General features: G+C 47.1%; 2 protein-coding genes across 14 annotated transcripts in view; both read left to right on the top strand.

The window, feature by feature from the left end:
- Positions 1-12,754, top strand: part of Mboat2 (membrane bound O-acyltransferase domain containing 2) — a 124,810-nt gene extending 112,056 nt beyond the window's left edge. For both annotated transcript variants that reach the window (XM_005366492.2, XM_005366493.2), the window contains 5 exons: positions 630-733; positions 2,313-2,377; positions 3,292-3,424; positions 5,568-5,719; positions 7,373-12,754. In XM_005366492.2, the coding sequence (XP_005366549.1) occupies positions 630-733; positions 2,313-2,377; positions 3,292-3,424; positions 5,568-5,719; positions 7,373-7,598 (680 nt within the window). In that variant the 3' untranslated portion in view covers positions 7,599-12,754. The remainder of the gene's footprint in view (positions 1-629; positions 734-2,312; positions 2,378-3,291; positions 3,425-5,567; positions 5,720-7,372) is intronic.
- An 11,950-nt stretch (positions 12,755-24,704) lies between these two features.
- Kidins220 (kinase D interacting substrate 220) overlaps positions 24,705-25,601 on the top strand; it is a 97,635-nt gene continuing 96,738 nt past the window's right edge. For 8 of the 12 annotated variants that reach the window (XM_013353518.2, XM_013353521.2, XM_013353519.2 and 5 more), the window contains exon 1: positions 24,706-24,852. The gene's annotated coding sequence lies outside the window, so the exon portion shown is untranslated. Of the gene's footprint in view, positions 24,853-25,601 lie in introns of all 12 variants that reach the window. The other 4 variants (XM_026788955.1, XM_026788953.1, XM_026788956.1 and 1 more) reach the window with 1 other exon arrangement.

The following is a 25,601-nucleotide window of genomic DNA, read 5'->3' as shown; positions in this document are numbered from 1 at the left end:
CTACTCTTACAGAGGACCTGAGTTTGCTTGCTTATAACCACCTTTAACTCTGGCGCCAGGGCATCCAGTGTCCTCCCTGGCCTCCATAGACACCCCAGTTCATGTAGCATGCACAAAGAGAGAAACACACACACACACACACACACACACACACACACACACACATTTTAAAACTAGAATAAGCTGTGGACTATGATTGTATCTCACCAGGAAAGGGCTTGCCTAGAAGGTTCAAGACCCAGGGTTCAGTCTCTCCAATACTACTAAATTAAAAGCCTATTTCTACTGTTTGAGAGTAAGAAACTGTCCCTATCTCCTGGGAAAACAGTAGATGGGGCGGAGCAATGGCTCAGCAGATCACAGCACTTGTTGCTCTTGTAGAGGAGCTGGGTTCACTTTCCAGCCCCAATGTGGTGGCTCACAAAATCTGCAACTCCAGTTCCAGGGGATCTCACACCCTCTCTGGCCTCCAAGGGCACCAGGCATGTACATGGTACATACAACATGCATACAGGCAAAACACCCAGACACATGAAAATAAAATACATCTTTAAAAACAAAACAAACATATGTGTGTGCATATCCATATATATATCGCAGTAACATTTTAATTCTTTACTTTGTGACAGCCGACGCCATTAACAACGCTGCAGGCTTTGGGTTCAGAGGGTACGACAGGAATGGAGTGGCTCGTTGGGACTTAATTTCCAACTTGAGAATTCAGCAAATAGAGGTTAGTAAACGCTTAAGACACTAGTGATGTGACTGTTTAAAGGCCGCAGTTTGCTTTCCTCGGTTATGGTGCGCCGTCCCGAGAGTGGCACTCGTGGTATTGACCACAGAAACGCCCAGACTTTTTTTGGACTAGAATAAAGAGTTTATTTGGGCTACCGGAAGGTTAGCATCAATGATGATGGAGCAGGATGCAGAGCGCTCACATCTTGAACCAAGCACAGCGCAGAGAGTGAACTAGAAGTGGCATGAGCTTTCAGACTGCTTCAGGCCACCTCCCATGACACGCTTCCTCTAACAGGACACACCTCCTGAACCTCCCCAACAGCACCGTCAGCTGAGAGTCAAGCCTTCACATGCATGAGACTGTGGATTATCGCTTATTTCTATACAGAGATTCACTGCTGGGCAAGTGCCTGTCTAGTACTTCGCATTAAGCTGGATGCTCCCACCTCCCCTTCAGTGCTGTAGAGGAGATGGAAAGGATGTCAAAGCCAAACGACAGGGAGGAGGATCATGAAATATTACCCCGACTTTCACCCCATATTTACTAATGGAGGACTCCCCCCCGGGGGGGATGCAGTGAATGTGACTGGTGACTGACGGGTCCTCAGTAAGTTGTAGGAAGTGCTCAGAAGCTGGCTCTGACTTGGAAGGTGCAGGCATAAGGTGTCTGAATCTGTAGTCCGTCCTAGGGAAAGGGGAGTGGGAGATGACCTGGTGAGCCCCTAGAGGAAGAGTAGGGTGAGAAAAGGCAAGCTTCCACCGGCAGCATGCCAAGGTACTGGAGACGCTAGAGACGCCGAAGCCTTGCCAAACACAACCTCAGAAGCTCCCAGCACTTACAGGACAGCTCATAGCCAGTTCTGACTCTAATCCCAGGGGATCTGGTGCCATCTTCTGCCATCCAGAAGCACTACATGCACACGGTGCACAGACGCGCAGGCAAAATACATATAAAATAATAAATAAATAAATACAAACAGGGGAGGGGAAAGGAAATGGGTGGTTGCTGAGGTAAGATGGAGGTTTTGGTATCTATTGATTCTTTAGCGTCATGCTGAGGGACTTCCCACCCCCCATAGAGACCATTAGTTTTCCGTGTTTTCATGCTTAGATGTAAAACAGTAAGGTTTTTCCATACCTTGAGAACCAGGTGTTGTCCTCTTGGGGACATGAGCCGTCATCTTCTTGGGATTAAGTGGAATGAAGACAGAGAAGCATTGGTTCCCCAAGGGAGGATATAGTGACCACTGCTAAGCACCCCCAGATGTTAATGTAATAGGGGCTTAGGAGCAACTCCTCCCCGTTATGATTTCATTAACAATTGTGAAGGGAGGGGAGCACAAAGGGTAAGTGACACAGATCTCTGGAGCTGTAGCCCTCCGATGTACAGAGATTCAGAAACTTTCGTGGAAGATGTTACTGTATTAGAACAGTGTTGAGGAAGGAACCAGTGCTGTGCCTTCGTTACCAAATGAGTTTTAGCTTTAATTTCGTAGAACACTAAAGCATTATTATGTAGACTTAACAGCGTCATTATTTTGATGGCCAAAGGAAAAGATCCCTTTGTTTTTCAGATGTCAACAAGTTTTAAGATGTTTCTCGACAATTGGAATATCCAGACAGCTCTTTGGCTCAAAAGGTATGTTCCTTAAAGAGTCACCCTTGGGCATGCTCCGGCATCAGGGACTTGGGGTTGAGCTTGCTGACTTGGCATTCTTCATTGTCTTTGTGTTGAATGCCATTGTGGCCTTGGTTTTACCCAAGATATGCCATCAAATCAGAGCTGCTTAGGACTGAGTCACAAACATCCCTGTATTGGCATCCCTTCATCTTGGTCCAGGCTCTGCAGATGTCTGCGGTAGCCAGTGTTCTCTGTAGCTACTGCTCTTGTGTATTAGAAACAAAAAAAAAAAAAAAAAGAAACAAACACAGGCCTGTTGGTGGTGGCACACACCTTTAATCCCAGCACTTGGGAGGCAGAGGCAGGTGGATCTCTTGAGTTCAAGGCCAGCCTGGTCGGTAGAGCTAGTTCAAGGAAACCTGGTCTCGAAAACCCAACAAAACAAAATTATATAACTTGCCCTGCATTTCTGGAACGGAATCAACAGCTCTTTATATGTTGGGCCTGGGACACACATGTGTAGGACCAAAAGACCCAGTCCCCACTCCATAGTCAGAACTCACAATATCCTTAAAATTATAGCTGGAGGCTGCAGAGGTGGCTCAGCAGTTAAGAGCTTTTGCTGCTCATGCAGAGGACCCAAGTTCAACTCTCACTACCCACAAGGTGGTTTATATGTGTGTGTGTGTATGTGTGTGTGTTTGTATGTGTATACATATATATGTATACACACACAGACACACGCACACATATATATATACCAGTGAAAAGGAGGTAAGAACAAAGTTTATGCCTGTAAGTGACTGAGCTAGTGCCCAGGAGGAATGCTGTTTTCTTTCCTGGCTCCCCTAACGGTGTCAGGTCAGAGAAGGACCCTGTGGGCTCTGTGGACTCAGCTCTGCTCACTCCTCTTGCCTCTCCATGATGTCTAGGGTGTGTTATGAACGAGCAACCTTCAGTCCGACAACCCAGACGTTCTTTCTCTCCGCCATTTGGCACGGGGTCTACCCAGGATACTATCTGACGTTCCTCACAGGAACTTTAATGACGTTAGCAGCGCGGGCTGTAAGTACCACATTTTGTTTTATAATTCAGTGAGTGGATCTTTGTTTCTTTGGCTGTGATCAGCGCCGTCTGCCCAGGAAAAAAGTTAGACGTGTGACTGTCCATGGAAACAAGTGGTCACCACGAGCCTCCAGCTTCCTGTGTACCAGCAGAAGCTGTGCACCTAGCACGCGGGAAGTGCTTAAAACATGTCATATGGCTTATGACATTTTCCGAACGAGAGAGAAAACAAAGATGGCTAGAATGGGTAGGTCTGAGCCGGTTGGTGGCTACACATGCCTTTAGTCCCATCACTTGGGAGGCAGAGGCAGGTGGATCTCTGTGAGTCTGAGGCAAACCCAGTCTGCAGACTGAGTTCCAGAATAGCCAAGGCTGTTGAGCAGTGGAACCCTGTCTCGAAAAACAGCAAACAAAAAAGAAAAACCAACCAAACCAAAAAGAATGAGTAGGTCTGTTCCTCTCACCACTCCTAAAGATGGGGTAGGCTGTTCCCAGTGGGAGACACTGAGGATGCGTCACCACCCTGCAGAGTACTTGCTGGGGAAGAACCTGGAACGGTTTGGGGGCAACAATTGAGATAGCTTCACACTATGAGAAAGAAAAGGAGGACAAATCAGTGTAAGTATTTGAAAGTTAACTAGAGGGAAGTAATGTGTCAAAAAGTATGTTTTAACAAGCTCATTCTAGTGCCTTGTGGGTAAAATGGCTTCCTCTAAGAAGCCAGCAGATGCTCATTTTGCTGTACCCGAGGGAGTGGTGGGAAAGAGTAGCTCGGGGCTGAACATTCTGGTAGTCAATACTAACTGGAGCATAGTGGGGGAAAGAATGTGTCTTAGGCATGGGGCACAGCATTGGGAAAGTTCAAAAGCCGTGGTGTGTTTTGGAAATGACAGGTAAGTACCATTAAAGCAGAGAGTTCCTGGGTATGTCAATAGCAGTTAGTTCCGGGTAGGCGCAAGGAAGAAAGGAGGCAGGCTGTGGTATCTCCTCACCAGCCCAGAAGCTTGGACCTCTTCCGCCCCTAGCATCAGGGAGTCAGGGGAGGTGTGGTTTCTGTTTTGTTTTCTTGGGGTGCTGAAGAGTGTACCTTGGGCCCCGCAATACAGAAAAGCACTGTAGCACTGGCCTACATCCCCAGCCAGCTAAGGTTTCGAACCTGGTAAAATGGCGCAGTCATGCTGGAGGAGGTGGGCTCGGGAATCGGCAGAGTGGACAGAGAGCGAGGCAAGAGGCCGTAAGGCGAGGGTTGGGTTAGAGCCCCCAGAAGCGGACCCATTCATGACCTCACTTCTGAGTGTCCCATCTGGCTTTGTTTGTGACCAAGGCCATGCTTCACCTGAGGAGATGTTGTGACACCTGAGACGTACAGAAGAAAAATATGAGGCATATGGTAGAAGTGGGAAATCTTGTTCGCTCAGGTTTATACATTTCAAAAGTGCAACATTGGACTGTTTTGAACTGTTTAGTGAGAAGTTGGGAACGTAGCTGGGTGTGCTTGCCTAGAAGGCACCAGTCTTCAACCCCGCAGCCAACAAACAAACAACAAACCTTTTTGAGAAGACCTTCCCAGGTTTCATCAGCGAGCCGTGTGTGTGTGTGTGTGTGTGTGTGTGTGTGTGTGTGTGTGTGTGTGTGTGTGTGTGGTTTCTGTTTCTGTGCCTGCTTTTCTGATGAGAACGGAGCACATAGATCCTTCTGGTCTTGCACACACTCAGAGGCTCATCAAGAAGAGCTGCCTCGTTCACCTAGTGAGAGGAGAAACTGGAGACCTACCGTAGGCACGCATGGTCTCTGATTTACCCAGCACTACTTAAAGAACTCTGTGTCCTTTGGTAACTCTCTTAGGAAGCTTCACTTTAAATAAGTTTACAGCCACAGAGCGCTCCTCCAGGCCCTCTGCACAACCCACCATTTGCTCGCTCGCTCTTCTCCACTAACCACACATACACACACACACACACACACACACACACACTGCTGTTGTTGGGAGCGGCTTGCCCTGGCAGTAGTGGCAGTTTAAACTCAGGCACCAGTGTGAGAGTGTTACTCTACAGGCTTGAAACAGCGGCTGTCACCCGTGTATCCTCGGTAGTGTTTATCCAAAGGCGTAGCCCATGTTTTTTGTGTCTTTCTTCCTTTCCAGGTAAGAAATAACTTTAGACATTATTTCGTCGAACCCCCTCAACTTAAGTTATTTTATGACATCGTAACGTGGGCAGCAACACAAATAACAATCAGTTACACGGTCGTGCCGTTTGTGCTTCTCTCTATAAAACCATCATTCACGTTTTACAGGTAAGTGTTACTGTTCAGCTGTCGGGAGGAGTAGCTGTGTTCCCAAAGAAAGTTCTGTACTAATTGAATCGAATACTAGAAATGGTCTTAGTCAGGGTTTCAACTGCTGTGACAAAACACCGTGACCAAAGAGCAAGCTGGGGAGGAGAGGGTTCACTGCTCATAGTCAAAGGAAGCCAGTCAGGAACTCAAGCAGGAAAGAAATCTGGAGGCAGGAACTGATGCAGAGGGCATGGAGGGATGTTGCTTACTGACTTGCTCCTCATAACTTTCTCAGCCTGCTTTCTTATAGCACCCAGAGCCAGCAGACTAAGGATAGCGTCACCAACTGTGGACTGGGTGCTTCTCTCCCCCTCTCCTTCCCTTCCCCTACTGACCACTGCCCTCCCCTCTTGAGAGAAAATGCCTTACGGCTGGATCCCATGAAGGCATTCCCTCAACTGAGGTTACTTCCTCTCTGCTGACTCTAGCTAGTGTCAAGTTGACACAAAACCAGCCAGTACAGAAATAGAAAGATAACATTACGGCCTCATTTCTGCCATTAAGTATCTTATCAATTACTTCATAGTCCTAAACCAAGCAGTCCCAAGTTCCATCATGGGGCAGCTCATCCCATTCATCCCAAAGGAGGAAGGAAGTGTGGCTCCCTCAGTGGCACTGGCAGAAGAACCCACCCCATCTTAGGAAGACTCAGCTGTAGCCTAAGAGCCCAGCAAACACTAGAAAAGGAATGGAGGGGGCATGCTTTACCGATTGCTAATTAACACGGTTTTCCAGGGTTAGGAAAGTATTCGCCCCCTCCTCGCTCTTCTGCCCTTGGCTGGCGGCTGAGATCCTCTGTATTTCAGAAGTCACTGTCTGGAAGTCATGTTTTTCATTAATCTTTCATCTGTCCCTGCCCCACCAACCTCCGCTTCTCCCGTGTTAATGATATCTTTGAAATTAGAAGCTTCTCACCACGTCTTCACATCTGTGGGATTCGGTGACTTAGCCCAAGAGTTTATGGTCAAAGGATTAGGCGCAGACATTAGGATCAAGCTTGATAGTCAGTCACACGGGAGAGAAATAATTGTTAAAGTTCCATTTGAACACAGGTGATTAGTCTCACAATGTGGGTAGGCTCTTGGTTGGATTGTCTGTCCCATTTTTTTTTTCTTCAGTCATTTTGAACTTTCAACTTTGGAAGCAGTTAAGGTCCCATCAGACTCAGAGTCGAGTTAGGGACCGATTTTCTAGTGGTTTCTAAGGTACCATCTGAATATTTGGACACTACTGTCACATAGTTGTCTGTCACCTACTGCTCAGTTGTTTCAGTCTTTGTAACTGAGGGACAGTGGGCCGAGCAGTGACTGACAATGCTCTTGCCTGGGCAGTGTCCTCTGGTGACCCCACGTCATTTTGATGCCCCCGTTAATAAATGCCTTTCTGTCTGCGTCCTGTGTAGCCTCATGACCCTTACAAAACACTGGACTCTGTCTAGGCCTGTACTCCCGAGCTGGGGCGGGGCTGGGGCGGGGCGGGGCGGGGCTGCAGTTATCCACACCCAGCTTACACTGTGGGGAAAGGGAAGGATAATGTAGTGGAAAACCCTGCTATGGGGGCCCTGCTGTTGGCAAAGGCGTGCCTGGTAAACTGTCTTTCCTTTCCTTTTAGCTCCTGGTATTACTGCCTGCATATCTGCAGTATCTTAGTGTTGTTGTTGCTGCCTGGGAAAAAATCTCAAAGAGGAAAGAGCACACAGGAAAATGTTCAGCTCTCGCGGGTCAAAAAGTTTGACGAAAGAGAAAATTCTCTGGGACAGAACAGTTTTTCCACCACAAACAACGTTTGCAGTCAGAACCAAGACACTGCCTCTAGACACTCGTCACTAACGCAGTGACCGGGAGAGCGCGTGGTGGCTGTTTCCCGCCTGTGAACAGAAACCAGTCTTGACGCCTTTCCAGAGACTTACTGGGTGGAAATGGGACAGTCTCAGATGGGGGATTTTCTGTACACCAGATTGGAAATGGAATGAAATAACCCTTCCCATGCCATGTTCCTGTGGGTCACGCCTTATACAAAATCTTTCCATGTTTCGATAGGGCACTCTGACCTCAGCCTCAAGGTCATACATGTGCCCTGTCGTTGAATGTACATTGCGTATCCAGTATCCCAAGGCCCTGAAGAGGTGGAAGAGTGGCCGTGTCAGTCTGGACGATTGTAAGGTTACCTTTTCCCAAATGAATGTCTTGCCTTAAACCTTCTGTTCCCTAAGATGTTGTTCCCGGTTGATGTTTTCAAGCGTACTAGCGTGAGGAGATGATTTCAATATTTGATGCGGTGTGCCACAAAGTGGAATTGAGGCAGAGTTTAAACCGAATATTTAAGATGGTGGGTACTTGAAAAATGCAATAAACATCTCAGTATTCCAAGGGTTTTCTTAAGGTAGCTCAGAGGACCGCCCACGTGGTAGGACCGTAAGCGGTTGGGGCTGGTAAATTACAGGTATAGCTTATTTTGCTGGGAGCTTAATTACCTGGTGTTAGTAAGGGGGCCCTTTCAGGAGAACTTTCTTAAACATAATTAAAGGTTGGCAGTGTGGTATTTTAGGCTTATTTTCTTAAGGAAAAAAAATAAGAAGGAGAGGGAAGATGAGGTAAGCAGGACCGAAGGAAGAAAGCACTGTGTGGCCTGTAGCCGCAGGCGGAGGCTTCCCCATTCCGTCTCCAAGATCAGGGACGGTGAGAGACCCAAAAAATTTAATACCTTGATCATACTGTGGACTTTCTGAAGAAATCTCTTGAGCATAAATTACATAGAATTAGAAGAGATTTTTAAGAGTAACAGTGGTAGATTATTTGAAGCTTTTGAAAGAAATCTCTAGTAATTAAGGTTATTGTCTGGTTCATCGGTGTCTTGTCCCTGTCATTTTCATTGCTATTTGGGAAAAATTTAGGGAAAAGAAAACTTAGTTGCTGAGTCTAAGTGACATTTTTAAAAAAAAAAATTAATAAATTAGTTTCTACATTCTTTAACTTCATGCATTAAAATTCTTCCGTTGAACTCTTGGTGTCTGTAAGGGGTGGATTGGAAACCACAGAACCGAGCCATAGACTATAGGTTCCGCCTTGTGCAAAAGGCTGGGCTTTGGGACCAATATTTTTGTGAAATTTGTTTTGGTTTTCTTGCCTTACATTTTCAAATGAAATGCAAATTGTCGGTCTATGATGAGTTGGGTTTTGTTTTTTGTTTGTTTTTGTTTACTAATACACTTGTGAGTAAAGTTAAGGAGGGACCAGCAATGGTGGTGTAAAGGTTAAGATCACAGTGGTACAGAGAGAAACCAGTGTGGCATCCTAGGACTTTAGAGGTCTGTGCTGCAGACACTTGCTTTTCTGAAGGCAGGTCGTTTGCATCTGATTACCAGGGTCCTCCCCGTCCTCTCCCAGGGAAAGGGCAGGTAAATACTTTTTTTATTTTTCCCATGTGCATGTCGAAATCAACCCAGCTGTAGAATTCTAGAGGAAAGAAAAGAGTGTTTATGGAAAGTATCCATCCCTGAATGTCTGCAATTTCACAAATACCTTGGAGAATACAATCACTATTAGAGGAAGCTATCAGCCCCAGGGCTAAGAGACAACCCTAGGCATCTCCTAAGGGAAAGCTGGAGAGCCAGTGAAACTGCTGAAGGCTTGCTGGGTGGCTCTGGCCACTTACAGATAACCCCCATTTATTTATTTCTGTTACCTGAACACATTTTATTTCTAGGCCTATACTCTTGAGTTGCTGTTGCCTGTTTCCTCTCAAAGAATTTATAATCAAAGTATTATCATCCAAAATGCAAGCCAATGATCATTGTTCTAGTTCCTGAACGATGCTACATGGTGCATCCCATTTGACTGAGTTCTTTTTTTTTTTTTTCTTTCTTCTGCAGCTACCAATTACATTTATGAGATTTTTTTTTTGGATGGCTGTCTTCTAATTTGGAGAAATAATCACAATTATATAATCTAAAATAAAATACTGTTTTCAATTTTTCTCAAAAAAATTATGTTTTATAAAATGAACGTAATTTCATTTTATAGAATGTTCTATAAAATGAACATAATTTTGGGATGTTCTAAAGGTTATTTTGCTTCTACTTAGAAGGATTTAAATTAATGTTTGTGCTACTGTTAATTGTGAAGGAGGTCATTATAATATGTGCTTGCTGCATTTAGCCGGCAAAACAGGTTTCAGTGTGTGTTTATATTGTTTTTCCATCCCTAGAGTGTCATGAAGTCACTCTAGAGAGGGTCCATCTACATTATATTTATACTTCTGTTTGATTCTGTACTACTCAGGGAAAATAGAACAAGAATATTCTTCCCTCAGTTTCATTTTCTTGAAACAATAATTGTTATTTTGATGTGTCTCAGCTCCGCTGTTTTTAAAATAACGCATCTTACTTAGAACTCAGAGTGACTAGGGAAGCTTGCTTAGCTTCTGGAATACCTGACTGGGCTTCAGAGGTGCCCAGTTGCTATGTCTTAGCATGTTGGTCTCTACCATGGTGACACCCATGCAGGGTAATCCCACACATAACCACTTTTGAAGTCACCATCTAGAAAGTGATGACGATTCCCTGTAAGTACTAATTGGACTGGCTGGTCCTTGCCCGGCCCGACCCTATCCCCATCCAGGTCCCACCAAAGCTCATCCCCATCTCCCCCACTCCTGAAGGGCAGGTTCACAAAGGGAGCTGATCACTGGCGGCTGCTTTTTATTACTGGAATTTAAGGTGCTTACTTTTAAAAGAATGGTTGTCTAGCAACAGGAAGAATGTCTTTTAATCCATTAACCCAGAATGTGTAGCAACATGCATTTCCCCATTGCTTTCAGTGGTTTCTGTTTCTGCTGGGTAAAATTGGAGAGGATTTATTCCATTAAACACTGCCCAGATATTGCTGATTTTACTGGACAGGATTACCAGCGTGTGTCTTCTTGACAATTATTTCATTCAAAGAACCTAGTTATTCTATATTTTAAATGACAGAAAGCAATTTTAAATTGCCATCAAAATGACCATAACGGTTTTACTTTTGAAGATTAGATTAAACGTTTAGGACAAATGCTCTCCCTGTTTAAAACCTGTACCTCCCCAATCTTCAAACCCTGAGCAGATCTGGACAGTTGTACTTCCCAGATGTTCATCAGCATCAACTCACTGATCCTACGAGCTCTCTACAATGGCTGACACATTCCTGAGAGGGTGGACTGCGCGCCCACTGAGAGTCAGCTCAAATGCACAGTTATAAACCAGTATTTTGAAGGGTTTTATATTCTGGCATGAATAGTCTACCCTGGCTGAAATTTCACACACCCAGTTGTACTTAGGTGCAGAATTCGAGCTTACACTGTGACTGTAGCCTTAGCTGCCCCAGGACCATGCGTACCTGTTCCACTCCACTAGTGACATCTGAGGACTAGCTGAGCGTTTCTACTCCTGCCTTGGATGCTAAATTTCTGCTTCCCACTGCCCTTGGAAGAGCGAGTTTGCATCAGAGAGGCTTCTGGATGCTGGAGGAAGAGATTTGCGTTGAAAACAAATCCACTCTGAATTTTGAGTTTGATGGATTAGGACGTAGCCGTTCTCGATAGTGACTTTACTGAAACACCGTGCAGTCAAATCTATTTATAGTGACTCTCCTTATAAAGACATTTAAAATGAAATTTTCCACGTCAATATTTTGTAGGAATGCTCTTATAATCAACGACTAAGCTGCTTTTTGAGGCTCTTGTTGTACAGAGGGTGCGGCCAGTTACATTTTAACTAGTAGGCTGCTTACTAATGTTTTGTATGTTTCCAGACAATAATTTATTTTAATATGTTTTTAACACAATGCACACTCCAGGGAAGAAGTGAGAAGATGCTCCGTGGGTCTTTGGTTGGGGAAACTTTGTCAAACAGAACCTAATGACACATTTATACGCCAGCTAATTTGTCTTGCCTTTAAAGCTGGCCGTAAATTCTCAGTGCCATTTTTATAAAGCAAGGGACAGCCTCTCTGTCCTATAAATAACACTTCAGAGATGTATGTCCAACCCCTGTCTGAAACCGATCCAGTGATACACAGCCACCTCTAGCTAGGTTTTCTTAACATTTTGCTACTGTAACCGACAATGGAATCTAATGTAAGGTCAGAAGTTACAGAACAAGGGAGGTAAATGACTCAACATTTCTCAGGCGCTTGCCTGGGATGGAAGAGTGACCGGCTCCTGCCTGTTGCCCACTCTGAGCCTCTGCTTCCTACTGGCTCTGTTTTGGGTTAACTTCTTTGAGAGATTGATTTGTTATTGATCTTCTCTGTCCTTTTGTAGGGGGAAGGACACATGTAGAGTGCTGGACAAGCTTTTAAAAGATGTGTGTTCCCCCACTTTAAATGTCTTTGGTTCTGTATACACCTGTCCGTCAGTAAAGTCCATTCGCTGCTGACTTGGTCACATACAGACTCCTGTGTTGAATGAAAATACAGCCCTGTCTATCTTTTGTCATTTTTTTTTTTGTACGTGAAGGTGTCTCCACACCAGAAGGAACACCACAGGAGGCGATAGGAATGAAAAGGACACTGACTTCTGTGATGTGAAAGCCCCATCGTGATAAGGTGAAGGGGCCTGGCTCCAGATCCGCCTCGCCTTCCAGCTAGATGCTAGCAGATAGCAGAGTCCTCCTGACCTGAGTGGGGCCTCAGCTCCCACAGCCAGCGTTCACAGGGTTTCCCTTTGCCTTCCCAGGTGGAGAATATTGTGTGGTGGGCTGTGCTTTTTTTTTTCACTCCAAAATATTTTTTTAAAAGAAATGTTATTTTCCAACCAACTCACAAATCTGTTCTCATTGTACGGTGAACTGAAACCATCACTGTGTCAACTAGGCTGTGCTGTGACGGATCCTAGCCACGCTTGTCTGTCCGTGTCCTCAGAGCTGCCTGGTGGCCGATTGCTGGCATCTGAAGGTGTTTTTAACTTTCATGTTTTTTTTTCTTATTGGTGTGTCTTTAAAACTGATTAAATAGTAGTTTAAAAGAACTTGTGTATATGTTTGTTTATTTCGGAGTTTAAATCTAATCTATGGGAGGTGACACGGTGCCTAACCCTGTGAGCAGATGCTTTTTGGTCGTTGAGTCTTCCATTACTTATAAACATTATTTCAGCTGAGTCTTTATTCTCACGTGTGCGGAGGCACATGTGTCATGGTGCTTGTCTGGCCAGAGGACAACATGGAGTCTCTTCTCTCTTTCTTTCTGTGGGTTGTGGCCATCGATCTTAGGTCTTGAGAGTTCCCCTCGGAGTCATCTTGCTGGCCCTCAAGTGTGGGGAACACTGCCTTACCTACTTCGGATGGCAGACACAGCCCTACATACGGATGGTAACTGAAACCACTCTGAGCTGGTGTGTAGATGTATAGCCTACACCAGACTGATCGTTACAGAGGGCATCCGTTTCCTAGTTTGAAAGGAAGAGCCGACTTCAAGGGGCTGTGGCTGCCCCTCTCCTACCACTTGTGTCCCGACTTGGTGTTTGCTTCTGAGAAGCTGTGTCCTGCAGGACCTCCAGTGTGTTCTGAGGTCTTTTCTTGGTTCCTCTGCGAAGAACTGTGGGGAAAATATATTAACTTTTTTGTTTTGTTTTTTGTCTTTCAAGACAGGGTTTTTCTCTGTAGCTTTGGAGCCTGTCCTGGAACTAGCTCTTGCTGGCCTCAAACTCACAGAGATCCGCCTGCCTCTGCCACCCAAGTGTTGGGATTAAAGGTGTACCACTACTGCCCAGCTTAACTTTTACTTTTTTAAAAACCATTTTATGTGTATGGTGTGTTGCCTGCATATGTGTCTTTACCGCGTGCATGCCTAGTGTGCCGAGGCTAGAAGGCGGCATTGGGTTCCATGCAGCGAGGGTTCCAGATGGCAGTGAGCTGCCATGTGGGGTCTGAGAATCAGATCCAGATCTTCTTGAAGAGCGGTCTTTGCTCTTAATTACTGAGTCATCTCTCCAGTCCTGTTACACTAACTTTTATTGTTAATTCAAGGTGCTGGGTTGGCCAAACCAAAAAAAAAAAAAAATCCTCTATGGAACATCTGAGACTAGAAGTATGTTATTGTCACCTGTCACCCCCCCACACCACCATTTAGTTACCCTCCAAAGTATGTCCAGCATTGCCTGTAAAGGCCATGCTTCAGTTAGGCTAAGAGTAAAAGTAGGTTATATACAGAATTGCTGTCCAAGTGCTGGGTAAAGGAGAACGGATCTCACTTCCCTTGTCTTCAGTGAGCTACGGTGTGTAGCATTCTGAGTGCAGCCTTAGACCCTACCCCCACCTCTCCACCCCCACCCTCAGCACAAAGTGCCTGTGCAGTGGGGGAAGGAAGCAGAGCTGGGAAGCATGGATACTTCTAGGAGGCCTTTGCTTCTCTTTGTTGAACTGGGGTGCTGGGATAAGTGCCCAGCTGGAGAAAGAAAGGAAAGCTAGGTCAAGGATTCTACAGAGTGTTAGCCATGGTAGATAGGAACAGCGGGAGCTGGGAAGGTTTATCTGCCAGCAATATGCCGACCTAGTTTACGGTACCTTTCCCCCAGTTAGAAACGGGAATAGTGGGGAAATTGTTTAGCCGTTCGTTGTTCCAAAGAAACGCGATCCCATAGGTACAGAACACACCCGCATGATGGCTGCTCGGTTTGAACCACAGCAGAGTCCTGTTTTTCTCGAGGGTTAGGACGGACTGCAGGGACGTGTCCATGCTAGGCCAGTGTCCCACCACGGCACTGCACTACGGCCTCACTTTCATAAAAAGAATATTGCACACAAGCCTGCGTGCTTTCCTGTGATGCTTCATCTTTGTTTATCAGCCTGACTGAATTTAAAACCACTTAAGACGCATACCTCTGGCCATGTCTGTGAGGAACACCCACTCGGATGTAGACAGCACTATGTCATGGGCTGGTATCCCTGAATAAACGAGAAAACTAGCTGGGCATCAGCGTGTATCTCCGTCTGTCCCCTGATTGCAGAGGCGGTGTGACTAACCATTTCCTGCTGCCATGCCTCCCTGCTATGATAGACCATGCCCTGGGAGTATATTTCTCATAGAAACAAAAAGTGACCTTCCACCTGTCTAGTCTCTCTACCTCCTCCAAAGTTAACAGGGTCCATATGAGTCCCGGGGAAGGTTTTCATTAGGGGTTTCTCAGTGGGAAAGTTAAAAACAATGTTTATTTCCTCCAGCCTTCCTAGGTTTAGTGAGCCCAAACTATAGGTTGTGCAAGTTCCATCTGCTTGTTGATGGAACCAAATGTCACCTTCAGTTTTTAAAGTCATTAAATACTGCCTTTTTCTTGACTGGTAAAATCTGTTACACTCTATCTCTCTTATTGTTTAAGGATGCTTTGTTTTACGCTTGAGTCCTTGTCCACAACCTCCAGAGTTGACAGTACATGACTTCTTAGGCCAGCAGGCTTGGAGGCTGAGCAAGACAATTCCTCCAGAGGTGTTTTCCCTGGTTGCGGTTTCTTTTCTTCAAAGTGTGTGTGTGTGTGTGTGTGTGTGTGTGTGTGTGTGTGTTTGTGTGTAGAGTGTATACAAGTGAATCCAGAAGAGAATGTTGAGTGTTGTCTTCTGTCACTCTCTGCGTGTTCCTTTGACACGATTTCTCCCTGAATCTTGGGCTCCTGCTTTCATGGCTAGGTTGGAAGCCGGCAAGTCTGGGTGATCTTCCTGTTCCATCTTCTTCCTCATTCCTCCACTCAACCCCACCCCTGTCCAGAGCCAAGGTTATATAGGCCATAGCAGAACACCTGGCTCGTTATGTGGGTGTTAGTTACATGATATAGGTTTCTTTTTATATGATAAGGGTGTTGGGATCCATTATGATTTACACACAAGGCACCCTTAACTGCTGAGTAATTTCTCTGGCTCTGTCCATCCACCACTTTTTACAGCATGACCATGAAAATTGCTCCATAAGCAAGGTTTACAATTTGAGCTTAGCGGCTGGCTATTGTTATTGGATAAGTGAGCTTCACAGCACCCCAGAGGCTATGGAAAGTTGAGTTCAGGAATGCCTGTCTGAGTCATTAACTTCAAGAGGATGTTAAATCACATGGCCTTAGAGTCAAGTTTCTCTCCTGGGTGGTTGGGAGGAAACAAGATAGCTAACAAACAATAGAAATCTATCTTGTGACCCCCAGGCTTTACATTGGTCAGCACAGAACCTCAGTGCTTTTGCCATCCCTCAATATCGGAGCTCCTCTTACAAGGCTTTTCTTGGGCCTTTTTGCTGAGTCACCTGTTGGTTTCCAGTCTCACTTGGTTGGTTGCATTCACACCATGATAGTCTTTCTAGGTTTCTGCAGCTATCTCTGGCTCCTCTTCCCTATGCCTCATAGTCTGGGCTACTCCTTCCTTCCCTCCCTGCAACACACATACACACCCTTTACCCCTGTCTTGCTCAGATTGTCTTCTTCTCCATTACCCAGGGGGTATACACCTGCTCAACATCACTGCCTGGAACACGGGCACCTTTAACTCGGCATCTAAAAGTAGAACCCAATTCATTCCATCACTCTGGAAACTTGCACACTCTCCTCTTGGTAGGATTAAATGTCATGAGCATTTCCCTGGTTGCACAAGTGAGAGAGAGAGAGTCGTGTACTGTCCTCCACCTCACCCACCCCAGATAGATCTTGCCCTGAATCTGAGGCTCTTAGTTGCCGAGAGACCCCAGGGTAGATAAGCAGCCCTCCCATCTCCCTTCTTGTCTTCTCCAGACCTTTCCCAACGTGCACACCACAGCTGTCTTCTTCACTGTTTGATTCGGGCTGGCTTTGACCTTGAAATTTTCAATTCCTCCTGCTTCCGCTTTCTGAGTGCTGGGTGAGTGTCACCACACCTAATCTCTGTGGTGCCAGGATCCAAGCCAGGGTTCCTACCAGCTAGGCAAGCACTCTACCAACCAACCGAGCTCCATCTCCTGCCCCTGGAAGATGTCTTTTAGAGCCACAGAACAGGTTTGGACTTTTTGCTTTACACTGAAACTCTTCTCTGAAATATGATCTTAATTTCTTAAGTTCCCTAGCTAACTGCTAAGGTGAGCCCTGTGTGTCTGCGTGGGTGCCACTCGCCCCTCGGCACAGAGGCTAACATTGTAGTTCCTCCCTCAGGGAGACACATGCATCCATCTCTTCTGTTCCTTTTGTTTAGCTCCCTTCTATTGCCTCTGCGCACAAAACTGCTGTGGCATCAGGATACAGGGTTCTCCCTTCCGGGGAACGTGTTTGGGTGCCATGCTCATTATCCCTGTGGGTGTATACCGACCCCATGATGGAATTAATTACTAAGATACATATTTATAAATTGAACAATGAAAAGGACATTACCAACCAAGGAGGGGATCAAGTGGCAAAGCAATCTGAATGAATGGAAATGATGCAATAAAATTCAGACTAACACCAGGAGCCATGACCCTTCCACTTCCAAGGACTTCCATTACTAATGACTAGCTAGCTGTAGTTGCTGTGTGGCTATAATGACCAAAATTTCTATAGCTCATGGTGTAGAGCCAAGTTTAGTCCAGACTTCTTCTTGGAGGCCATATTTAAGCATGGGAACCACTTGAAACAAATTTCTGGGTTTGGCATAAACAGAATTACCTAGAAAATTATCATTGTGTGTCTGCTAAATTGACAGGATGTGCTTTTTGATTCAAAAATATTCCACAGTCATAGAAAACAACAAAGTTTGATGAATTTTAGGAAATCTTTGTTGACTGGGGTTTCTGTCCTGCTGGGTCCCGCAGCCGTTCAGCCCCAAAGAAATATACAGAGGTCTACATTAATTATAAACTGGTTGGCCTATTAGCTCAGGCTTCTTATTAACTAATTCTTATAACTTATATTAGCCCATAGTTCTTGTCTGTGTTAGCCATGTGGCTTGGTACCTTTGTCAGCCAGGCATTCTCATCTTGCTTCCTCTGTGGCTGAGTGACAACTACAGACTGACTCTTTCCTCCTCCCAGAGTTCTCCTGTTCTCATCGCCCTGCCTCTACTTCCTGCCTGGCTACTGACCAATTAGTGTTTTATTAAAAATAATACAAGGTCCGGGTGGTGGTGGCACACACCTTTAATCCCAGCACTTGGGAGGCAGAGGCAGGTGGATCTCTGTGAGTTTGAGGCCAGCCTGATCTACAAGAGTTAGTTCCAGGACAGACTTTAAAGCTACAAAGAAACCCTGTCTTGAAAAACCTCACACACTCAAAAAATAATAATAAGACAGGATAAAGACCATCGTCCCACAGCAAACTTCATTATGACAAAAACAAACCAGGACTGAAGGTGTATGTAGTCAAGATTGCCTATTTCTACCCAGACCCTCCTATTAGGAGCTGTTTGATCAGCTGTCCCTCCCCTTTTTATTTACACTGCCCTTACATGGGTAATAAGATGCACTCAAGTAAATAAACAAAATGTACCTAGCCCCCACAGTGGCTACCATTGTTGGTATCTGTTCCATTTTTCCCATCTTTGATATTTATTGATAAAGATGAATTTTACAAAACAATTCTGAAACCTCATTTTAATCTTAACATATTTTATGCCTCTCTTTACTCATGTTTACTTAAAGCAGCGGCTCTCACCCTTCCTAATGCCACAGCCCTTTAATACAGTTCCTCGTGTTAGTGACCCCAACCGTAAAATTATTTTTTGTTGCTATTTCATAGCTGTAATTTTGCTATGGTCATGAATCTAATGTAACTGTGATATGTGACCCCGTGAAAGGGCCGTCTGACGTCTCCCCCCAAATAGGTCGCAGCCAGCAGGTTGAGAATCATTGACCTGAAGAGACAACGCTAAGGAGAAAAGAAACAATGGATGCAGTGACATCAGATTAAATAAACCATACGCTCACTGAACTCTGTTTTAACTCACAGAGACTGGAAATTTCTGGAACCTGGAAAGCAGGAGGGGGTAGGGTGTTTGCTCCTTGTATTGCTGGACATAATTTCATGAAAGTAATTTTCCTTGGCAGGCCATGAGCGCTTTGACAGGTAGAATGAACTAAGACTTTTTATTCGCTCTTATGCAGAATAACGAAGTAGATCATGGGAAAATTCAGGATGTATCCAATACAATGAAACTGCCGGGTGACTGTCTCCTGACTTTCTGAGTCAGTGTAGGAGCGCAGAGAGAGGGGGCAGCACCCACAGGCTCCTGGCATTGGGTTCCATCAGGAGTTTGGCTTCGTGAGCCGTAGTCTGCTTCATGCTTAGGGTTTCTGATGTGGTAGTCTTCAGTGGGAACTCTCTTGTGACTGGCTGAAGAATTCCAGCTTGCTGCCTTGGCGATCACATAGATGTATGGCGCCACAGGCTCACTACGGTTCTGACTGCCAGATTCTAGAAAACTGCCCTTTGATCAGAGCGGCCACTGCCATCTTCATCAGAGCAGCTGTGACCCACCAGGGAGCCTTGAGGTCGGGCCCATTGACCTATCGTAGGAAGGAGTCAGAGTTAACAGACCCTCTCCTGAGATCTCAGCCATGCCCCCTGGGTCTCTGCCAGGGGGATGTTGCTGTGCCCCAGAGGCCTGTGGTCTTGTGGTCTTGGGAGGTGGTGGAGTGCACAGTGGAAGAGTAAGTCAGGGAAAGTTGTCATCCATGCTGGGCTGAGACTTTTCAGTGATATGGGTGCCTTGGGGTCCCACACTCCTCCTGTAAGTAGGTATTGTTGGAAGGGGGTGGAAGGCAGGAGGTGGGGCCTAGTTAGAGGAAGTGGGTCTCCATGGGTATGTACGTCTCTAGGGGCTATATGTTAGCCTGGTCTCTTCCGTATTCCATTCTCTCTGCTTGTCTGCCTAGAACTGTACATCCTCCTCTACCCTACGTTCATAGTATCGTGATGTTCTGCCTCGCCTGTGAGGCCAAGTCCCCACAGACCGCCTCAGCCCCTCAAATCTGTGAGTCAAAATAAATCCCTCCTGTCTTAAGTGGTGTGTGTCAGCTATCATCCCAGTAACACAAACGACTTAAACAACAGCTGTCTGTCCCCCATCAAGGCAGACACCCCAGAGTATCCCTGTGCTGGTTTCTTTTCTCAGACTTATTTCAGCTCGCCAGCAGAGGGTAGAGGGAAACGGAGGCTTGGAGCAGCTGGTCATTGTAGAGAGCTGGACAGGATTGCCATTACAAGATGGCACCGACATCCTGTCTTGTTGGAAATAGACAACTCCATATTTGGCTATGCCTTTGGGAGCTGCGTGCCCCCCCCCCTTCCCGCATGCGCGGTGGATAAGGGTCCTTGGGTCTACCCCGATGCAGTCTGGTGGCAGCTGATGGTGGCAGCCAATCACAGGGCGACCCATGTGCCAATTCCCTATATAAGCAGCTGCCTTAGTGCTCTAGGGGACCCTCGCTTCCTGCTCTCCCTCAATCAAGGGCACTCCATTAAAGCATGATCTGAGAAGAATCCTCTTGTGGTGGTTGTTCTTTCTCGCTGGTCGAGAAGTCTGCCGCAGGTCATGTCTGTCCACAGCTGGCCATGCCCATCCACAGCTGGCCATGCCCATCCACAGCTGGCCATGTCCATCCACAGCTGGCCATGCCCGTTCACAGCTGGCCTTGTCCATCTGCAGCTGGCCATGTCTGTTCACAGCTGGCCATGTCCGTCCACAGCTGGCCATGCCTGTTCACAGCTGGCCTTGTCCATCTGCAGCTGGCCATGTCCGTTTGCAGCTGGCCATGTCCGTCCACAGCTGAGAAGCAGGAGGGAGGGATGCTGACGTTCAGGTCAGTCTCTGGGACTCCAGCATCCTGTGAATGCACTACCCATATCAAGGGCAGGGCTTCCCCTCTGACTTCACCCAATCTAGAAACTGCCTTGTGGACATCCTCAGAGAGTTGTGTCTTGTGATTCTGGAGCCTGTGGCGGTTCATGCTAACTGACACAGCCTCCAGCACCATCGCTCTTCTTTTCAACCGTTTAGCATTAATTGTGTGTTCACTTCTCATCTCTGATTAAGAAGCCAGAGAATTCCAAGGGGAGACAGAAAGGAAGCTGACCCTTCGGATTTTTATGTATTCTCCCAATTTTTTGTAGCGCACGTATCTACTTTTACAAGTATTTTTATATATACATATATATATATATATGTATGTATGTATATATTTGCAGCACACCACACCCGTCTGCTCTCTATGCGCCACCATACAGTTCGTGAACTGGGCAAGGGGCTGGAGATTGAAACACACAAACACTCACAGAGACACGGGTCGTCCTTGAAGCCAGAAAGCCCCAAGAACGCCCCCTTTAGTGTGTCCAGGGGCAGGTTATATAGGGATAGCCATGCCCGAGCCAAACACACCAGAAACTACTCTCCTGCCATCAGGAGCTCCTGAGGGTCTCTTGCTCAGAGCAGCTGTAGGCACTCAGATCATGGGAAAACAAGTTGTTTACAAGAAATTCAGAATCTGGGGGGTCACAGCTCCCAACATATATTTTTTAACTCTCCTGGGGGAGGGGCAAGTGGGTGTAGGTGCCAGGAAAGGGAGAAAGTCACATCCCCTAGACCTGGAATTTTTTTTTTTTGCTTTTTTGAGACAGGGTTTCTCTGTAGCTTTGGAGCCTGTCCTGGAACTAGCTCTATAGACCAGGCTGGTCTCGAACTCACAGAAATCCACTTGCCTCTGCCTCCCGAGTGCTGGGATTAAAGGCGTGCGCCACCACCGCCCGGCTAGACCTGGAATTTATAGGTAGCAGTGTGGGTGTTGGGAATCAAACCCGGGTTCTCAGCAAGAACGACAAGTGCTCTGAAGTGCTGAGCTGGTCTTGAACTGACAGCCATCCTCCTGCCTCAGTCTCCTCAGAGTACTGGAATTACAAGTATGAGCTATCATACCCTCAAGAAGGAACAATTTCAGAGCAATCTGGTATGCAAAGCGTGTTGAGATTTCTGTGGGCAAAATATGCTGGACAATGAAACTGAAGCCGCAGAGGAAAACTGGGCCGCTGAGGTCATCAGGCCAGCAAGCTGATGCTATGGGAAAAGGATCCGAGGGCAATTAAATTACAGCTTGGATGGAGAGAATGGCCAGGAGTGGAAAGATAATGCCTATTTTTCCTTCTACATAAAAACATGACGAAGAGGTAAGCGGGACTCTCAGACTCCATGATTCAGAGTCTCGGGGCCTTGAGTGATTCAAACCCTTAGGGTGCGTTTCTCGGAAAGATTTGGGCAGGCTCCCTGAACTTGGGAAAGACTAAACAACAATGGAAGGGTGTGTCTTCGAGACGAAGGAGGAACCATCTTGGTTAGGCAGTAGTTCGTGCTGCAGGGTGGAGTGTGAGGGTCTGGAGCGTGGAACCACGGGGAACCAGCAGCATGTGGACGTGCTGGTGAATGCTTGTGAAAATGGAACTTTTCTGAGGTGGCAGGTTAGCCAAGCTTCACCAGGACTGCCCTGCAAATGCTGCCTCTTCCTTTCCGGACGCCCGCCACATTTTTCGTGCTTTTTTTCTCATCACTTTACCTCATGTTATCTAGTTATTTTTAAGTTATTGAAACTCTCATTTTAATGCAGAAATGCCTGCTTTCTTTTTCTTTTTTGGTTTTTGGACAGGGTTTCTCTGTAGCTTTGGAGCCTGTCCTGGCACTAGCTCTTGTAGACCAGGCTGGCCTTGAACTCACAGAGATCTGCTTGCCTCTGCGTCCCCAGTGCTGGGATTAAAGATGTGCACCACCACCGCCCAGCTCTGTTTTCATATTTAAAAAAAAATATCTAAGAGATTCCCTGCCCCCTCCCCTTGCCCACCCTGAGCAGGGGCTGGGTTCCTGAGTGTTAGAATTGTGTTCTCAGTCTCCCTTGCCTCTCCTCGCTTAGCCCAGCCTGCAGGGGGCACCTGACCTCCAGTTCTTAACCACAATGCTTCCCAAAATAGCCCCAGGAGAGAATGATTTGTTCCCTAATGTTCCCAGGGATTTAGTTTTGACAAGGGGGATGGGGGGGGGGGAGTAGGTTCCAAGAGCAGGGCTTGTATGAGACTGAGACCTATTTAGCCATGTTCTTCACCAAGAATTCCCAGTGTGGTTCTGCAGGGCCTAGATGTCCCTAAGTTGGGGACCCAGCATGTTGCTCTTCTGCCTACCTCATTTAGTGCTGTGTTCCAGGGCCCCCAAAGGCAGACAGTGGGTTGGGTTTGCCACCCATTCTGCTCCCCCCCATCCCCTGCAGAGCTTGGTGTAGGTAAGTAGGCATGAGCCTGGCGCTGCCTAAAGTCAGCTTTCTGCTCGTGGAGGCTATCCCATTAATCTACATACTCCTCTGCTGGAATTCCAGGTGTTTGGAGGATGGTCTGGGAAGCTTGAGTGAGAAACAGAATGGAAGGCCAGGGTCTGGATCCTCCAGGAACCCTTTGGCACAACAAACGCGAGTTGCCAGGGCCAGTCCTAAGGCCGCAGGAACCACATTTCTCTGATCTTTCTCTTCGTGAGATTTTTTTCAGTGATCCCTTCCACCCAGGCGCTGAAACCATCTACCCTCCTTTCCTTCCTTTTCTTTTCTTTTTCCTCTTCCTCCACTTTTTGGTTCTTTTAAGACAGGGTCTCACCATGCAGACCAGGCTGGCCTCTAACTCACCAGATCCACCTGCCTCTGCCTCCTAAGTGCTGAGAGCAAAGGTGTGCGCCACCACCAAGCCCGGGGTTGACCCTCTCTCTTTCATGTCTATGTTACAGAAAATACTGGCCAGCTTTTGGGCTGGGGTGGCAGGGTTTGAGGGGAAGGCAGACAGAACAGGGGCAAGCTTTCCAAAAGCCTTACCTACTAGTGCTATGAGGAACGGGTTTCACAGAAGAGGAAACCTACTGAAGAGTTTAATTGAGAAATGCTTAGTGTTCTGAGGGGTGGGGGAGGGGAGGGGGGAGGAGTTGGGAGATTGGACATTCCCCTGGGGGAGAGCTTCCAAAGCTTTTAAATAGATCTGAGGGGTGAACATAAGTATAGTTAGTTAATGGGCTGGTTAGCCAGTATGTGGTATAGTGTGAGACACTTCCAATTTCCTGGAGGACCTGGAGGGAGCCAGGTCACCTGAAAATAGCTGTATCAGTCATATTGGGTGGGGAGGGGAATGAGACAGTGGGCAGAACTCTGGAACCCAGAACTAATGAAGGCTGGTGGGAGCTAGGAAGACCCACTGTGTGTGTGTGCGCGCGCGCGCGTGCGCGCAACTAGGAAATCGGTGTCACAAGGCACTGCGCAGGGACCATTACCAAAATGGGGTTGCTAATGGTGTCTAGCTGAAGTGGACAGGGATCAGTCGTGGCATTTGGTGATTTTTCCAGAGACACTTTTCTGCAGAGGTGGGAGGGACCCGGGGAGAGATGGTGGGTCCTCGGAGAGCTGGAGGAAGGATAAGCAGAGGCTGAGCAATCTTGAGATAATAAGCCATGGACACCGGATGGCAAACACCTGTCTCCTGGGCCCTACAAGGAGGAACTGAGCTCCCTTCGTTGGCAAGAGTGGGCAGTGCCTTCCAAAGGTGCAATTGTAGTTTATTTATCTGAGTGATTGCTTATAATGCCAGGTATGGGTTATAAGTTGGCTTTCATAAAAGTGAATGACAGGGAAAAATATTACCTGGGGCACTTGTGAAAAAAATACATGCATTTAGCTGGGTGTGGTGGCACAGGTCGGCTGGGAGGTGGAGGCAGGATCGGGAGCTTAATGTCATCCTCGGCTGCACAGTGAGTTTGACGCCTGCCTGGGCTTCCTGACACTGTCTTAAAACCGAACATCCTGATCCAAACCAACCAAACAAGCGAAGTCTCCACCTCTTTTAAACAGAGGAACGGGGCAGAGGGCAGCTGGACTGCGCATCCGTGACACCTCGGCACCTAGACACCTCGGCACCGGAGTAGTAGACTCCTTTTACTCCGCCCACCATGAGGCGGAGCCAGAGAAGTCCCGCCCATATCAGACCCACGTGATCTGTCAGTTCCTGAGTCTCCGGAAAATGGCCGCCGGGTGTGGTGCGGGCAGAGCGCTGGGATCCCTGCTCTCTCGGCGTCTCCTCCTCTAACGAGGTCCGTGGCTCGGCGAGCCGGTTCTGCCGAGCCGAGGACAGGCTGTGACACGGTCAGTGCGGAGGCGGCGAGGCCGGGAGAGGGAGGGCAGAGGAAGGGTCCGAGGCTGGCGGGCGGCACCGTTGGTTGGGGGGGGGCGGGTGACCCCGAGGCCGGTGCAAAGCCTAGGGGCCGAGAGGGCGAACGCGGTGCGGTCGGGCGGGGCGCTCCGGTGCGGCTTTCCCGGGGGAGAGGGTCATTGGCGGGGACTCCAGGCCCAGGCGGCTTCCATGGCTGTCATACCCATCACCATCACCTGGTGAGTCTCCCCCTCACTCAGCAGATGTCGCCGAGGCTTTTCCTTTGCTTTTTTTTTGGGGGGGGGGTGTTGTTGTTGTTGTTTTCTTCTGTGCTGTCACCGCGGAGCCCATTGCCCCATTGTCCTGTGCTGGCTTTTAAACACCCCGCAAGCCCCTGGTTAGGACGCGTCCATGTTTGCTTTGTCAGCCAGCAGTGTAGGAATTTTTTTTTTTTCAGGTTGCTTTCACGTATTGAAAGATTTAAGCCGGGTTTAGAACATTTTCTTATTAGTAACTGTGTTGCTCTCTGCTCGCTAGAAGTGTTTGCTAAAAATGTAGCGGCTTTCTCTTGTTTCTCAGATTCCTTTGCTGTGGGGTGTGGCTGGGGGAAAAAAACCTCTTGGAGGTGATCCTCATAGGTTAGTCCCGGCTCTCACATTTCGACACCAAGAATAACAAGGCATCTTCATTAAAAGGAAGGTTTCCTCTCTCTCTCTCTCTCTCTCTCTCTCTCTCTCTCTCT

This window comes from Microtus ochrogaster, unplaced genomic scaffold, assembly GCF_000317375.1.
Source record: "Microtus ochrogaster isolate Prairie Vole_2 unplaced genomic scaffold, MicOch1.0 UNK10, whole genome shotgun sequence".
Lineage (NCBI taxonomy): Eukaryota > Metazoa > Chordata > Mammalia > Rodentia > Cricetidae > Microtus > Microtus ochrogaster.
This window is presented reverse-complemented; position numbering and strand designations above follow the sequence as displayed.